The 15,723-nt window shown below is 44.6% G+C and overlaps 1 protein-coding gene across 1 annotated transcript in view; it reads left to right on the top strand.

Annotated features, from left to right (window-relative positions):
• Positions 1-15,723, top strand: part of LOC139266053 (polyamine-modulated factor 1-binding protein 1-like) — an 887,264-nt gene that overhangs the window by 450,511 nt on the left and 421,030 nt on the right. Inside the window, exon 14 of the mRNA XM_070883919.1 lies at positions 4,700-4,867. Coding sequence (XP_070740020.1) covers positions 4,700-4,867 — 168 coding nt within the window. The remainder of the gene's footprint in view (positions 1-4,699; positions 4,868-15,723) is intronic.

The raw sequence follows: 15,723 nt of genomic DNA, 5'->3' as shown, positions 1-15,723 counted from the left end.
CAGCAAGCAGCAAAAAAGAACTGGATGAGGACAAGTGGACCTGCATGTTTTAACACCCACAGAGGAGACTTTGCTTTCCATTATGGAAGGGGCATCGTTGAGGCTGTGACTACTGGTGCTGGTGAAGCGATTGATAATGAGGGTAGCCACATACCTAATCCTCCTTCTCTATTCCCACTTCCCTCATTCCTTAATCTCTTTTGAGTGAGAGGCTGTAGAAGGTGTAAGCATGCACTTTTTACTTTCTTCTCTCCCCTCACCACAACCTAACCCTTGTCCTTTTTTCCTTTCATATACCCAAAAACTGGACCCTACCCAGACAGTGGAGGAAATTCTGGATGAGCAGAAATTTTCTCCAATTAAATATTGGGAAGACCGAAGCCATTGTTTTCGGTCCCCGCCACAAACTCCGTTCCCTAGCCACTGACTTCACCCCTCTCCCCAACTTCTGTTTGAGGCTGAAACACACTGTTCGCAACCTTGGTGTCATATTTGACCCTGAAATGAGCTTTCAACCACATATCCACAGCATAACTCTTACCACCTATTTCCACCTCCGTAACATTGCCCGTCTCCGCCCTTGCCTCAGCTCATTCGCTGCTGAAGCCCTCAAGCATTCTTTTGTTACCTCTAGACTTGACTATTCCACTGCACTTCTGGCTGGCCTCCCACATTCTACCCTACGTAAACTTGAGGTGATCCAAAACTTGGCTGCCCATGTCCTAACTAGCACCAAGTCCCGCTCACCCATCACCCCTGTGCTCGCTGACCTACTTTGGCTCTCGGTTAAGCAATGCCTCGATTTCAAAAGGCTCATCCTTGTTTTCAAGTCCCTCCATAGCCTCTCCCTTCCCTATCTCTGTCATCTTCTTCAGCCCCACAACCCCCCGAGATGTCCGCGCTCTTCTAATTCTGCCCTCTTGAGCATCCCTGATTATAATCGCTCAACCAATTGTGGCCATGCCTTCTGTTGCCTCGGCCCTAAACTCTGGAATTCCCTGCCTAATCCTCTGGAGCTCTCTACCTCTATTTCCTTCTTTAAGATGCTCCTTAAAACATAGCTCTTTGACAAAGCTTTTGGTCATCTGCCCTAATTTCTCCTTATGTGCTTCGGTGTCAAATTTTTTGACTTATAATAGTCCTGTGAATCGCCTTGGGACATTTCACTATGTTAAAGGTGCTATATAAATACAAGTTGTTGTTGCTGAAGTGGAGGAAGACAGTGAAACAAGAGGTACTGTCGCTTGATCTTGCACTCGCAGCAACCAGCTCAAATACTGAAACTGCACACATTTTAGAGGCTACCATACAAGAGGGATCTACACGTGGTGGGACATCAGGCACAACTGCGTAGAAGTAAGGGTGGGAGTCAAGGATAGCACAGGTTCCAGCTTGCCGGAGGACGAGATTGCACTCTCGTGCTGCTGCAGTTGACTCAGATGAGGCTGCAGGAGAAGGCTGATGGGTGTACACACCCAAATGCTCGGTGCACTGGAAATCCTGCCAGAAAGCCTGCGTGAAATGTCATGGAGCCCATCCTTTCCAACATGCAACAGCTGGTCACCTCCCTCGGCACGCCTATAGAACCTACATGATGCAGTCTGATAGCCAATGTCACAGCTTCCATTGTAGCACAAGCAGCTTCCAGCAAAAGTCTGAGTGCTGCATGGGAAGCTCAGACTGCTGCTATCATGGCACTGATGCCAGTGTTCAAAGGGGCTTCCAGGGCATCACAGCAGTCCATCAATCTCTTGTCTAACATATTACTCGGATTGCTGAGGCGGTGCCCCGGGAGAGTGGCAGTGGCTCCATGGTGTGTGAACCTGTTGTCCTGTCTCAGGATGACAGCATTTGTGCTCCCACCTCTGCCAGTGCTGCTGCTTTTGGCTGTCATCCAGCCAGCCCTGACTGCTGCAGTCTAGGTTGAGATGGTACAGTCTGAAGCCGGGCCTTATAGGCTCACAGCAGCTTGAGGTCGATCCAAGGCCATCTGCAATCTACTCAATTGAAGGTCACCAGCCTTCCACCACCCATTTTCTACTGAGTTTGTGAGTGATTTCGTTAAGTTCAAATCTAGTGTCTGAAATCTGAACAGAGCAAACTATGTAGGTATGAGGGTGCGAGTTTGCTGAGGTAGATTGGTAAACTAGATTAAAAGACATGATCGTAAAGCAATGGCAATCATTTAAAGAAATAATTCCTAATTCACAACTAATATACATTCTCTTGAAGGATAAAACCCCTGCAGGAACAGTGGTCCAACCTTGGCTAACAAGTGCAGTTAAAGATAGTATTAGATTGAAGGAAATGGCTTTTAATTTTGCCAAAAAGAGTTGTAAGCCTGAGAATTTTAAAATTCAGCAAAGGATGACCAAGAAATTGCTAAAGAGAGAGAAAATAGAGCATGAGAGTAAACTAGCAAGAGACATAAAAACAGATTTAAAAGCTTCCGGAGATATTTAAAAGGAAAGAGATTCGTGAAATTAAGCATGGGTCCATTACAGGTAGAGACAGGAGAAATTATAATGGGGAATAAGGAAATGGCAGAGACATTAAACAAATACTTTGTATCTGTTTTCACGGAAGAAGACAAAAAACATTCTGGAAATGGTAAGGAGCCAATGGTCGAGTGAGGATGCACTTAGGAAAATTAGTATTAGTAAAGAAATAGTACTGGAGAAATTAATGGGACCAAAAGCTGACAAATACCCTGGACCTAATGGCCTACATCCTCGGATTTTAAAAGGCTACAGAGATAGTGGATGCATTGGTTTTGATCTTCCCGAATTGCCTAGAACAGTCCTCATGGATTGGACCATAGCAAATGTAATCCCGCTATTCAAGGAAGGAGGGAGAGAGAAATAGGGAACTATAGATAAGTTAGCCTGACATCAGTAGTAGGGAAAATGTTAGAATCTATCATTGGCGAGGTGGAAACAGGGCGGTGGAGAAATTCATAATATGATTGGGCAGAGTCAACACGGATTTAGGAATGGGAAATCGTGTTTGACAAATCTGTTAAGAGTTTTTTGAGGATGTAAGTAGCAGGGTAGATAAGGAGGAACCAGTGTATGTAGTTTATTTTGATATTCAAAAAACATTCGATACAAAATTGGGGTTTATGGGATTGGGGCTAATATATTAGCATAGATTGAGGATTGGTTGATGGACAGAAAATGGAGAGTAGGAATAAATGGGTCAATTTTGGGGTTGCAGGCTGTAACTAGTGGGGTACCACAAGAATCAGTGCTTGGGCCTCAGCTATTTATATAATCTATAGCAATGACTTAGAGAAGTGGACCGAGCCTAATGTATCCAAGTTTGCTGATGATACAAAGCTAGGTGGGAAAGTAAGTTGTGAAGAGGACACACACAAGCTACAAAGGGATATAGACAGATTAAATGAGTAAGCAAGAACATGGCAGATGGAATATAATGTGGAGAGATGTGAAGTTATCCACTTGAGTAGGAAAAATAGGAAAGCATTCAATGGGACCTGGGTGTCCTTGTACATGAATCACGGAAAGTTAACATGCAGGTACAACAAGCAACTAGGAAAGCAAATGGTGTGTTAGCTATTATTACAAAAGGATTGGAGTATAAGAGTAAAGCAGTCTTACTGCAATCTTGTAGGGCTTTGGTAAAACTACACCTGGAGTACTGTGCACAGGTTTGGTCCCCTTACCTAAGGAAGGATATACTTGCCTGAGAGGGAGTGCAACGAAAGTTCAACAGACTAATTCTAGGGCTGGGGGTATTGTCCTACAAAAAGAGATTGAGTACATTAGGCCTTTATTCTCTGTAGTTTAACAGAATGAGAGGTGATCTCATTGAAATGTATAAAATTCCTAAGCGGCTTAACAGGATAGATGCTGAGAGGTTGTTTTCCCTGACTGTGGAGTCCAGAACTAAGGTTCACAGTCTCAGAGTAAAGGGTCAGCCATTTAGGACTGAAATGAGTTGAGATTTCTTCACTCAAAGGGTTGTGAATCTTTGGAATTCTCTACCTCAGTGGGCTGTGGATGCTCAGTCATTGAATATATTCAAGAGAGAGAGATTGATAGATTTTTGGATACTAAGGGAACCAAGGGATATGGGGATAGTGCGGGAAGTTGGAATTGAGATAGAAGATCAGCTACGATCTTATTGAATGGCAGAGCAGACTCGAAGGACCGAATGGTCTACTCCTGCTCCTATTTCTTATGCTCTTATGTGAGTCTGTATCTGGTGCTGTCAATAATATACACTGCAGAATTGAGTGCTATTTGCAATTGACCTTTCAGAAGGAATTTCTTATCCATTCAGAACTGATTTAGAGCTGGAGATAAGAATTGGCCCCATTGTATTTTAAAAGTTAAGAAGAACTGAAAAAAGATGATGTGGTGTCATTATATATTGAACCATCAAAGTCAAAGTTCACATAACAGGACGATGTAATGTAGTTTTAATGTGTCATCAGAACCTACCAGAGAGTTATACAAGCTTTGTATCCTGGCTGTAAACTAAGCATATTGATATGGGGAAAACTTTATTTGAAAGAGGACAGCTACATCTGTTGTGAATAATCTATTATGGATGACTGTAACTCTGAATTGCTCACGCAAATATATTCACATAGGAAATTGTATTAGGTGTTAGAATTCAAGGACATGATGAAATTATTTGAAATAATGGCTGCAGCTTTCAGTTCTGATCTCAGTTCCTCCACAGAGAAAAACTCGTGCAGAAGCTAAAGGAAGAAACTACGAAGTTGACAGACCAAATAAAACAGCATTCCCTGGATATCAGCAAGCTCAGCATTGAGAAGCAGAAAATAGAACTGGAGATGGCTGTAATTATTGAGAAACATAGAACTGCTCAACAAGAGGTATGTTAGAGATGTCAATACAAGCATAAATTGTTGCTGTCACTCTTTGCATATTTTATTAATATTTAAATACAGTGTTTTTCCTACTTTAAAATTAACGAAAAGTTAGAATTGTCATACTATTATTAAAATGTAAAGGATTTTAAGCAACTGGTGACCAAATAAGGTTAACATGATCAGTAGTTATCGTAAATTGTTAACATTACAGCTTGTCTATTGTTTCTGTGATCAGTTGTCATGCTTCTTGTCATGTTACCTCATAAGACATTGTTGAAGCTCTTATTGACTCATCCACAGAGCATCACTAGTGCTAGAGACAGGGGAGGGTATTCAGTTCTATTTAACCTTGCTGGTTACAAGATCAAGTCTTCAAGATTAGAGTCAGAAAAAGATAAAATAGGAAATATAATTAAGCTTTCATTGTTGCATGCACTCAAACAGCTATATGGAAACTTGAGGTCTTTGGATTTTAAATTAACCATTACCTGGCACTTGATCCAAAAGAATTGATCAAATTCAATAAATAAATGTTCAGTTACTTATAGTGCATCTTAAATGTTGAATTGATGCCAGGTCAATTGTTAATTTTAAATCTGAGATTGATAAATTTTTGTTAACGAATGGTATTAAGGGATTAGGTCACACATTAGCCATGGTCTAATTGAATGGTGGAACAGGCTCGAGGGGCTAAATGGCCTACTTCTCTTCCTATATTGACTACTACAAACCAAAAATGCTCATCAATGACATAAACATTTGCAACATTATTTCTTCCATTTTAATGTAATCTTTTTCAAAGTAAATTTAAAATTACATTAATTATACTGCAGGTACTTTTACTTGAAAGCAAGGAAGTTATAATGAACCTTTATAAAACACTGGTTCGACCTCAACTGGAATATTGTGTCCAATTCCAGGCACCACACGTTAGGAAGGATGTGAAGGCCTTAAAGAGGGCGCAGAAAAGATTTACAAAAATGGTTCCAGGGATGAGGGACTTCAGCTATGTGGATAGACTGGAGAAGCTGGGGTTGTTCTCCTTAGTGCAGAGAAGGTTGAGATGAGATTTGACAGAGGTGTTCAAAATCATGATGGGTCTAGACAGAGTAGATAGAGAGAAACTGTTTCCATTGGCAGAAGGGTCGAGAACCAGAGGACATGGATTTAAGGTGATTGGCAGGAGAACCAAAGGCGACATGAGGAAAAACATTTTACGCAGCAAGTGGCTAGGATCTGGAATGCACTGCCTGAAAGGGTGGTGGAGGCAGATTCAATTGTGGCTTTCAAAAGGGAATTGAATTAGTACCTGAAGGAAAAAATGTGCAGTACTGTGGGGAAAGGTCGGGGAGTGGGACTAGCTGAAGTCCTCTTGCAGAGAGCTGGCACAGGCTCGATGGGTCAAATGCTGTAACCATTCTAAACCATTCTACTTTATACTGTATTAATATTTTCTCAGATAATTACGATACAATTTGTTTAACGCTCTGAAAAAGAATCAATAACATATCTATTTTGGAAAGCTATAACCAACGTGGGATGATGAGGTCCGGATATAAAAGGGGTCAGAGGGTCTAGTAAGGAGGAGGAACTGAGGGAAATCTTTATTAGTCAGGAAATTGTGTTGGGGAAATTGATGGGATTGAAGGCCGATAAATCCCCAGGGCCTGATGGACTGCATCCCAGAGTACTTAAGGAGGTGGCCTTGGAAATAGCGGATGCATTGACAGTCATTTTCCAACATTCCATTGACTCTGGATCAGTTCCTATTGAGTGGAGGGTAGCCAATGTAACCCCACTTTTTAAAAAAGGAGGGAGAGAGAAAACAGGGAATTATAGACCGGTCAGCCTGACCTCAGTAGTGGGTAAAATGATGGAATCAACTATTAAGGATGTCATAGCAGTGCATTTGGAAAATGGTGACATGATAGGTCCAAGTCAGCATGGATTTGTGAAAGGGAAATCATGCTTGACAAACCACCTGGAATTTTTTGAGGATGTTTCCAGTAAAGTGGACAAGGGAGAACCAGTTGATGTGGTATATTTGGACTTTCAGAAGGCTTTCGACAAGGTCCCACACAAGAGATTAATGTGCAAAGTTAAAGCACATGGGATTGGGGGTAGTGTGCTGACGTGGATTGAGAACTGGTTGTCAGACAGGAAGCAAAGAGTAGGAGTAAATGGGGACTTTTCAGAATGGCAGGCAGTGACTAGTGGGGTACCGCAAGGTTCTGTGCTGGGGCCCCAGCTGTTTACATTGTACATTAATGATTTAGACGAGGGGATTAAATGTAGTATCTCCAAATTTGCGGATGACACTAAGTTGGGTGGTAGTGTGAGCTGCGAGGAGGATGCTATGAGGCTGCAGAGTGACTTGGATAGGTTAGGTGAGTGGGCAAATGCATGGCAGATGAAGTATAATGTGGATAAATGTGAGGTTATCCACTTTGGTGGTAAAAACAGAGAGACAGACTATTATCTGAATGGTGACAGATTAGGAAAAGGGGAGGTGCAACGAGACCTGGGTGTCATGGTACATCAGTCATTGAAGGTTGGCATGCAGGTACAGCAGGCGGTTAAGAAAGCAAATGGCATGTTGGCCTTCATAGCGAGGGGATTTGAGTACAGGGGCAGGGAGGTGTTGCTACAGTTGTACAGGGCCTTGGTGAGGCCACACCTGGAGTATTGTGTACAGTTTTGGTCTCCTAACTTGAGGAAGGACATTCTTGCTATCGAGGGAGTGCAGCGAAGAATCACCAGACTGATTCCCGGGATGGTGGGACTGACCTATCAAGAAAGACTGGATCAACTGGGCTTGTATTCACTGGAGTTCAGAAGAATGAGAGGGGACCTCATAGAAACGTTTAAAATTCTGACGGGTTTAGACAGGTTAGATGCAGGAAGAATGTTCCCAATGTTGGGGAAGTCCAGAACCAGGGGTCACAGTCTAAGGATAAGGGGTAAGCAATTTAGGACCAAGATGAGGAGAAACTTCTTCACCCAGAGAGTGGTGAACCTGTGGAATTCTCTACCACAGAAAGTAGTTGAGGCCAATTCACTAAATATATTCAAAAGGGAGTTAGATGAAGTCCTTACTACTCGGGGGATCAAGGGGTATGGCGAGAAAGCAGTAATGGGGTACTGAAGTTGCATGTTCAGCCATGAACTCATTGAATGGCGGTGCAGGCTAGAAGGGCCGAATGGCCTACTCCTGCACCTATTTTCTATGTTTCTATGTCTCTGCCACTGCAAGTTTTAAAGATAAATAAGAATTAGAAATTTTTATTTTATAATCCGTGTCTTTGGTAGGATCATTTTGTAACTTTTTCTGAGGCTATATTGGTGCTAAACGTGGTGCTAAAAATGGTGCATTTTATGGATTTGTGCTTGTATTTGCACTTCTCAGTAAACAAAATAGAATAGATTAGAATAACATAAAATAGAAATCAGCTTATATTTTTCTTTTCAATGTGACCGAATCTCGATATAAAAATCTAGTGGCCAAAGATATAGCAACAGGTATATTAATCCTAGTTTGATAATATTAGATATATAGGGCTCAATTTTCCTCAGTTATCTGCGCTTTTTTTTGGCATGTGCCACTTTTTTAGGCGTAAATTGAAATATCCAAGTTTCCCTAAAATTTCTGCGCCAACGTAACTCACTTAGTGTTATCTATGCAACGCTATGTAACCAGTATTATGCCGTCACCAGAGGACGTACCTGTTGGAGTCACAAGGAATCCCAGCATCCCTAGGGAGCACTGTATATAAGCAGGCCTCCCATGCTGTACCAACACTCTGGAGTTGTAATAAAGGAACTAAGGTCACACTTACTCACGTCTATGGTACTCAGTTACATTACTTTATTATGAACATAACAACTGGCGACAAGATAACGAACCATCACGTGAAAATGCAGAGAGCTGTTGGTATCCTGGAGATATACTCATAAGGGGACGATTGGGAGGCCTTCGTGGAGAGACTCGACCAATACTTCGTGGCCAACGAGCTGGAAGGGGGTGAGAATGCTGCCAAACGAAGGGCGATCCTCCTCACCGTCTGCGGGGCAACAACCTATGGCCTCATGAAGAATCTTCTTGCTCTGGTGAAACCTACAACCAAATCGTATGAAGAACTGAGTACGTTGGTCCTGGAGCACCTAAATCCGAAGGAAAGCGTTCTGATGGCAAGGTATCGATTTTACACATGTCAACGGTCTGAAAGACAGGAAGTGGCGAGCTACATCGCCGAACTAAGGCGCCTTGCAGGACATTGCGAATTAGATGGATTCCTGGAACAAATGTGAAGAGACTTTTTTGTGCTTGGCATTGGCCATGAGGTTATCCTTCGCAAACTATTGACTGTTGAAGGGCCGAATGGCCTACTTCTGCACCTATTTTCTATGCTTTGATGAAACACCGAAATAACGATAGCCCAGGCATTAATGTCCACCAGCGATAACACCAAACAAATTTCGCAGCATAGAGGTTTCGGCAAGCACTGTGCAAAAGGTAACATCGTTTTCAGGCAGGAATGCATATGGCAGAACGTACATGCCTGCAGCTGCACGACCTCAGATGACCCAGAGTCCGCCATCAAACGTTAATGCGAGGCAATTAACACCTTGTTGGAGCTGCGGAGGTGATCATCGAGCCCATCAATGCCGCTTCAAACACTGTGTGCAAAGGCTGTGGAACAATGCGACACCTCCAGCGAATGTGCAGACAAGCTGCAAAACCCGCAAACCACCACGCTGCAGAGGAAGATCGATCCATGGCAGATTAAACTCAACTAGAGACTCGAACCGAGGAAGCAGAGGTGTATGAGGTACACACCTTCACCACAAAATGTCCACCGATCATGTTAAAAGTCGAACTGGACGGAATTCCAGTATCCATGGAACTGGACACGGGTGTGAGTCAGTCTATCATGAGCAAAAAGGCCTTCGACAGGCTGTGGTGCAACAAGGCACACAGGCCCAAGCTTAGCCCCAGTCAAACCAAGCTGAGAACTTACACCAAAGAGCTGATCCCTGTAATTGGCAGCGCAGCAGTAAAAGTCTCCTATGATGGAGCAGTGCACGAACTCCCACTACGGATTGTACCAGAAGATGGCCCCACACTGTTCGGCAGAAGCTGGCTGGGAAAAATCTGCTGGAACTGGGATGACATCCCAGCGCTCTTGTCTGTCGACGACACCTCATGTTTACAGGTTCTGAGCAAGATTCCATTGTTGTTTGAGCCAGGCATGGAAAGTTTCTTGGGGGCGAAGGTGCAGATCCACTTGGTTCCCGGTACACGACCCATCCACCACAAGGCACGTGCGGTGCCATATATGATGAGAGAAAAAGTGGAGATCGAGCTAGACAGGCTGCAGCGAGAAGGCATCATCACGCCAGTGGAGTTCAACGAGTGGCCAGTCCGATTGTTCCGGTCCTCAAGGACGATGGCACAGTCAGAATTTGTGGGGACTATAAAGTAACGATGAACCGTTTTTCGCTGCAGGACCAGTACCCGCTACCCAAGGCAGACGACCTATTTACAACCCTGGCAGGAGGAAAGACGTTCACCAAGTTGGACCTGACCTCGGCCTACATGATGCAGGAGCTGATGGAATCTTCGAAAGGCCTCACCTGCATCAACACGCACAAAGGCCTGTTCATCTCCAATAGATACCCATTTGGGATTCGATCGGCCGCGGCTATTTTTCAAAGGGACATGGAGAGCCTGCAAAAGTTGGTTCCACGCACCGTGGTTTTCCAGGACAACATATTGATCACATGCCGGGAAACCATCGAACAATTGAAGAACCTGGAAGCGGTTCTAAGTTGGCTAGTGTGGGACTCAGGTTGAAATGCTCGAAGTGTGTTTTCCTGGCACCAGAGGTCGACTTCTTAGGGAGAAGAATCGCAGCAGACGGCATCAGATCCACCGACGCCAAGACAGAGACCATCAAGAATGCGCCGAGATCACAGAACGTGACGGAGCTGCGGTCATTCCTGGGACTCCTCAATTATTTTGGTAATTTCCTACCCTGGTTAAGCACCTTGCTAGAACCTCTACACATGTTGCTACGCAAGATAGATGACTGGGTATGGGGGAAATCACAAGAGACTGCTTTTGAGAAAGCCAGAAATCTGTTATGTTCCAACAAACTGCTTGTTCTGTATGACCCATGTAAACGTTTAGTGCCAGCTTGCGATGCGTCTTCGTACGGGGTCGGGTGTGTGTTACAACAACCAAATGAATCGAGAACATTGCAACTGGTCGCCTATGCGTCCAGGAATTTGTCCAAGGCTGAAAGGGCCTACAGCATGATTGATAAAGAAGCTCTGGCATGCGTCCCAGAGGGTAAAAAAAAATGCACCGGTATCTGTTTGGTCTTAAGTTTGAGTTAGAAACTGACCATAAGATGCTCATATCGCTATTCTTAGAGAGCAAAGGGATTAATAGCAATCCCTCTGCTCGCATCCAAAGATGGGCGCTCACGCTATCTGCATATAACTTTGTAATCCGCCACAGACCAGGCACATGGAACTGCACTGATACTATCAGTCGGCTATCATTGCCCACCACCGGGGTGGAAATGGCACAGCCTGCAGACTTGCTCTTGGTGATGGATGCATTTGAAAATGAAAAGTCACCCGTTCGACCCGCCAGATCAGGAGCTGGACCAGCCAGGATCCTTTACTGTCCCTTGTAAAAAAAACTGTTTCCTCCATGGGAGCTGGGAGATGCATGAAGAGATCAAGCCGTTACAGCGGCGCAAAGACGAAATGTCCATACAGGCGGAATGTCTTTTGTGGAGTAATCACGTGGTTTTGCCTAAGAAAGGCAGGGAAACGTTCGTACGCGACCTACACAGTACCCACCCAGGCATAGTAATAATGAAAGCCATAGCCAGATCCCATGTGTTGTGGCCTGGCATCAACTCAGATTTGGAGTCTCAACTGAGCAATGCACCCAAGGAGGCACCGCTAAGTTTGTGGTCATGGCTCTCTAAATCGTGGTCGAGGATCCACTTTGACTTCGCTGGCCCGTTTCTAGGCAAAATGTTTTTGGTTGTTGTGGGTGCCTACTCAAAATGGATCGAGTGTGTAATAATGTCTGTAAGCATGTCCACTGCCACCATCGAAAGCCTACGAGCCATGTTCGCCACGTATGGCCTGCCTGATGTCCTTGTCAGCGACAATTGGCCGTGCCTCACCAGTGCTGAATTCAAGGAATTCATGACCCGCAATTGGATCAAGCACATCACATCTGCCCCGTTCAAACCCGCATCCAACGGTCAGGCAGAAAGGGCAGTCCAAACCATCAAGCAAAGCTTGAAACACGTGTCGGAAGGCTCCCTGCAGACTCGCCTGTCCCGAGTGCTGCTCAGCTACCGCACCAGATCCCACTCGCTTACCAGGGTTCCCCCAACCAAGCTGTTCATGAAAAGGGCGCTCTAAACAAGGCTCTCTCTCGTCCACCCTGATCTCCATGATCACGTCGAGGACAGGCGGCGTCAACAAATCATGTACCATAATCACGCAAATTTGTCACGCGATATTGAGGTCAATGACCCTGTATTAGTACTCAACTATGGACATGGTCTCAAATGGCTTCCCAGCATTGTCATAGCCAAAGAAGGGAGTAGGGTGTTTTAGGTCAAACTTGCAAATGGACTAACTTGCAGAAAGCATTTGGACCAAACCAAACTGCGATTCACAGACAGCCACGAGTAACCCGAAGAGGACACCACCAACTTCGACCCCCCCCCCCGACACACACACAAGTGGCAACCGACATCACGATTGACCACGAAGCTGAACTCACCATCCCCAGCAGCCCAGCAAAGCCAGCTGCAGAGCAGTCCAGCGAAGAACCAACCAACTCACCTACACTTGCATTTGTACCTAGACGATCAACTAGGGAGCGAAAGGCCCCAGATCGTCTCACTCTGTAAATAAGTGTACTGTTGACTTTGGGGGGGAGTGATGTTATGTATGCAACCCTATGTAACCAGTATTAAACCGCCACCAGAGGGTGTACCTGTTGGAGTCCCAAGGGATCCCAGCATCCCTTGGGAGCACTGTATATAAACAGGCCTCCCATGCTGTACCAACACTGAAGTTGAAATAAAGGAACTAAGGTCACACTTACTCAAATCTACAGTACTCCGTTACATTACTTTATTCTGAACATAATGAGATTTTTTTAGGTTTGTTTTTTTTGCATCATAGGGGGCATAACCTGATGTCTCTGCCAGTTTTTCATATTTAAGCAAGTTTTGCCAACTTGCATTTTTCCTAGGACGGCGTATGTGACCATTCCCAAAAAACCTTCTGGGCACTTAAGAAAAACCAGCGCACATTTAAAAAATCGATGCAGAAAGACGCCATTGCTTTTATGCAAAGCTTTGGACGGAGTCAAGAAGACGAAGAATATGCATCATGAAGCTTAATTTTTAAAAGTCAAAAGGGAGAAAATGGAAGTCCAATGCAATTCTTTAATTTCTGATTTTTTTTCAAAGTACCATGCCACCACCAAACGTCTCCTCACCGGGCTTGAGGGTCGGAGCGTCAGCCGGCAGAATCGCTCCCTCGTCTGGATACGGGCTCGGTGCTCGGCTTGAAAAGAAGCCCGGGATGGGGGTGGGTGGAAGCCAACTGAAGGAATGAGAACCCTTAGACATACAGCCGTTACAAAAGAAACCCAGTGGATGGGGGTGGTTGACACCGAGCCCCTGTGTCCAGGTGAGGGAGCGATTCTGCCGGCGACACTCAAGCCTGGTAAGGAGATGTTCGGTCGGTGGTGGGGTGGTACTTTGAAAAAAATCTAAAATTAAAGAATTGCATTTGACTTCATTGGCCCAAATGTCTTCATTGAATGCTTAGCTTCCTGTTTTAAGCAAGCCTATTGCGCATGCGCAGACCAGGGTGTGGTCCATACTAGGGTGTCAAGCTTGGGCAGAGAGAGAGGAAAGAAGGTTTGATCTGCTTTGTCCTGCTGTTTTGAGCTTCTTGCAAAGCTACAATTTAATTATGGGGCGAATATTGACAATGCCATACCTCGTGCAAGCCTTCTGCATGATGGTGCTGTGGAGGAGACGATTGATTAGACATCATCACATGAGGAACCTCAGAGCACATAGGATGATGGGCAGGAGGCCTTACCTGCATCAGGTATATCGAGACAGGCATTCATACCTGCACTTGAGTGATGCAGACTGTGTGAGAAAGCTGCGTTTCCGCAAAGAAGTTGTAACTGAGATCTGTGAGTTAGTAAAAACAGATCTGCACCCTAGAAGCGTCAGGAGAATTGCTTTGTCAGTTGAAGTAAAGGTTGCAGCTGCACTTTCATTTTACGCATCTGAATCATTCCAGGCCACAACTGGGGTGTGTGCGCCATTTCTCAACATGCAACACATATCTGCATTAGGCAGGTGACTGCTGCACTATATGCCCGGAGGAATGACTACATAAAGTTCCCCATGACCACCCAGGCAATGCGTGACAGGGCTGTGGGCTTCTCCAGGATTGCTGGCTTCCCAAAGGTACAGGGCTGCATTGATTGTACCCACATTGCCTTGCGAGTACCTTTGGAGGATTCCGAGATGTACAGGAACAGAAAAGGCTTCCACTCCATGAATGTGCAGCTCGTGTGTGACGACATGCATCGCATCATGTCAGTCGATGTGAGATACCCTGGGAGCACCCATGATGCATTCATCCTATGCAAGAGTGTTATATCTGCCATGTTTCAGCAGCAGCCAGAAGGGCAGAGCTGGCTGCTGGGAGACAAAGGGTATGGCCTCGCCACCTGGCTCATGACGGCCCTACGCATAACCTGGACGGAAGCTGACTGGGAATACAACAAGTCGCACATTGTGATGTGCAGCTAAATAGAGAGGACCTTTGGCATCTTGAAGCATCATTTCCGATGCCTGGTCCATTCCAGAGGCTACTTGCAATATTCCCCTGAGATTCTTAGTCCGTTCACTGTTGTCTGCTGCATGCTGCGTAACTTAACCATCATGAGGCAGCAGCAGCTGGTAGTAGAAGACCTACCTGAGGTGATAGTGGCTGATGATGAGGAGGAACATGCAGATGACGAGGAGGAGGAGGAGGAAGCCATGCAGCTACCTGAACCCAGAGCACGACGGCAGAGTAGGGCCCTTTAACGATTGCTCGAGCCTTGCGCCAGCAGCTCATCCGTGAAGGCTTTTCTGCTTGAAGGCTCAGCGGCAAGTATTCCAAATGGACCATGTTTACTGTTTGGACCTGTTCCGTAATGTGTTGTGTTAATGGAACAAATAATGGAAATGATTATTCTTTAGTTCAAAAAGTTGTGTTAATAATGGAACAGATAATGTAAATGAATCAGTTATAATTTAAAATATATTTTATTCAAAAGTTTAACATTTGTTTGCACTTAACTTAACTTTAATAAAAATATTCTTGTATCAAACTTTAAAATTTGCAGTTAAGATCACTTACAAGCTTTAAGATCACTTACAAACTTTAAGATCACTTAAAAACATTAAGATGACTTCTAAACTCTTATACTTGTAAATTTACATCACTTACAAAAAATTTTAAATTTGAGAACAGTAACAACAACAACAACAGCAGTAAAGAAAGGCTGCACCCATCTCTCCTCCACCTATTCTAAGACCACCCACTGCGCTTGATCTTGGTGACTTCACCCCTGCCCGCGCAGCATTTCTTGGGTTGGTACTAAGCTTATTCTTTCGAGCATCTTGGGTAATGCGCATTTCTTGATTGGAGGGGCGTGGGCAGGTGATAATGTAGAAGGCCCGGCTTGGGGATTGGAGTGGGAGTGGTATAAGAATAAAAGTGTTTATTAATGATTA

The sequence above is a fragment of the Pristiophorus japonicus genome, chromosome 1 (genome assembly GCF_044704955.1).
Source record: "Pristiophorus japonicus isolate sPriJap1 chromosome 1, sPriJap1.hap1, whole genome shotgun sequence".
Taxonomy (NCBI): domain Eukaryota; kingdom Metazoa; phylum Chordata; class Chondrichthyes; family Pristiophoridae; genus Pristiophorus; species Pristiophorus japonicus.
The sequence above is the reverse complement of the archived record's forward strand: the minus strand, read 5'-3'. Positions and strand labels throughout refer to the sequence as shown.